The 2298-nt window shown below is 37.7% G+C and overlaps 1 protein-coding gene across 1 annotated transcript; it reads left to right on the top strand.

Annotated features, from left to right (window-relative positions):
• The first annotated feature begins 276 nt into the window (after window positions 1–276).
• Window positions 277–1940, top strand: LOC145159680 (putative aspartyl protease At4g16563). The gene has a single exon (XM_079078701.1). It carries the CDS (start codon window positions 431–433, stop codon window positions 1820–1822), a length of 1392 nt encoding a protein of 463 aa, XP_078934827.1. The 5' UTR covers window positions 277–430; the 3' UTR covers window positions 1823–1940.
• The last annotated feature ends 358 nt before the right edge of the window (window positions 1941–2298 follow it).

Raw genomic sequence — 2298 nt, 5'->3', positions numbered from 1 at the left:
TTTAATGACAAATAGTGTAAAGAGAAGTTACCAAATACCAACGGCTACAATTACAATATTGGTCAAATGACATGAGTATGCATAGTAGTAATAAGATTTTGTTTTATTGTTTATAGTAAAATATAGTAAAATCTAAAATGATGATAATGGTCAAATTAGAGCCTTTCATACATTTATAACAAGAGAACAAAAACCACATGTACATTTTGCATTGAGAGTTGTACTTTATTACGAGAATGAGCTGTAGTTCGCTATTAATAATAATAATGCAATCAAACCACTTCATCACCCCCACCTCCACCCCTTTTCTCTTATCTTCTCCATTTTGAGAAAGAATACCAACAAAATCTGTGATCATCATAAAAATTTCATCTTTTTCTCGTTTCCCACTTCCATTAATTAAATTCATTCACCTCACAACCACATTCCCATGGCTCCTCCTCCTCCTTGTTCTTCTTCTCTCTCAATTCTCACTCTGATCACGATCCTCTGTTTCTGTTTCTGTATCTGTACATCTTCATCTTCTTCACAGAACACCCTCACACTTTCTCTTACACAACACATTTCACCAGAAAACAATCATCCATGGCTGCAGATTATAAACTCCTTGGCGTCGTCTTCAATAACCAGAGCCCACCATCTCAAAAACCCGAAAGAAAAATCTTCAACCTCGAAAATTCCCCTGTTTCCTCACAGCTATGGCGGATACTCTGTTTCTCTAAGCTTCGGGTCACCCCCTCAGAAGCTATCTTTTGTAATGGATACCGGAAGTAGCCTTGTTTGGTTCCCATGTACTCATCGGTATTCATGCTCCGATTGTAATTTCCCAAATGTTAACAACACAAACATCCCTAGATTCATCCCGAAGCTCTCGTCCTCTGCTAAGATTATCGGGTGTAATAACACGAAATGCGGGTGGGTTTTCGGGTCGACTGATCCAATTCGATGTAATGGAGACCAGATATGTCCAGCTTACATGCTTCAATACGGGTCCGGGTCAACATCGGGGTTACTTCTGTCGGAGACGATGGATTTTGACGAAGGTGATGTCAGTGATTTCCTTGTCGGATGCTCCATTTTATCGACCAGACAACCATCTGGTATAGCCGGGTTTGGGCGTGGGTCTTCTTCTCTACCCGTTCAAATGGGTCTGAAAAAGTTTTCATATTGTTTAGTCTCTCACCGATTTGACGACACTCCGGTGAGCAGCGAGCTTGTTCTTGTTCGGAATTCTTCAAACTCCGGCGCCGGAGATTCAGGAATCAGCTACACCAAATTCCACAAGAATCCGATGAGTTCCACGGCGGCGTTTCAAGAATACTACTACGTAAACCTCCGGAAAATCACCGTCGGTGGTAAAACCGTGAAGATCCCATATGGGTTTCTGGTGCCGGGATCTGACGGAAACGGCGGAACCATCATCGATTCCGGAACAACCTTCACGTTCATGGATAGTCATGTCTACGATCTGGTGGCGAAAGAGTTTGAAAATCAAATGTCGAAGTATAAGCGAGCGGCTGACGTGGAATCGGAATCTGGGTTACGTCCGTGTTTCGACATCGCCGGAAAACCTGCAGAGTTCCCGGAGCTGATGTTTCATTTCAAAGGCGGAGCAAAGTTATCGCTACCATTGGCGGATTACTTTTCGTTTCTTGGAGATTCGGGCGTGTTGTGTATGACGATTGTGTCAAGTAATTTAGTCGGGTCGAATTCAAGAATCGGGCCATCGATAATCATTGGGAATTATCAACAGCAGAATATATACTTGGAATATGATTTGGAAAATGGAAGACTTGGTTTCAAGAAACAAATTTGCAAGTAAAGAATCTCAAGAAAAAAAAAAAAACCATAACAGAAATAACCATGTTTACTTTCAAGTATATTTTTTATTTTATTTTATTTTATATAATCTCAACATATTATAATCCTAAATTTAGAAACGATATTGAATTATTAACTTATTGTAATATTAAACTATAATTATAATAAATTTGGTAAATTCTTTGGTAACCAAATATGCTAAATTTGTTTGATGTAGTAGTTTAGTATATATATCATATTCAAATGATATCTATTGAGTAAATTGTTGTGTTAAAATGAGCATTTTGTAATTAGTTAATTTGTGTTGGCTTTTAATTATAGTTTATACACAAAAATCTTTCTTTAGAAAAAAAGATATTTTATATTTTTAATTTAGGATTTGCTGACCGTACGGTAATGATGATTGATAAGGGTATTTTTAATAAAATGCAAATATGGGTTGAAAGTCAAAGAAGATATGATTGAATGATCACATGC

This window comes from Lactuca virosa, chromosome 2 (genome assembly GCF_052849685.1).
Source record: "Lactuca virosa cultivar CGN04683 chromosome 2, Lactuca_virosa_CGN04683_v6, whole genome shotgun sequence".
In the NCBI taxonomy this organism is placed as follows: Eukaryota; Viridiplantae; Streptophyta; class Magnoliopsida; order Asterales; family Asteraceae; genus Lactuca; species Lactuca virosa.
This window is presented reverse-complemented; position numbering and strand designations above follow the sequence as displayed.

What these genes read in the sequence shown, in the direction of transcription:
- LOC145159680 (XM_079078701.1), top strand. Translation starts at nt 431, where the DNA reads ATGGCTCCTCCTCCTCCTTGTTCTTCTTCTCTCTCAATTCTCACTCTG.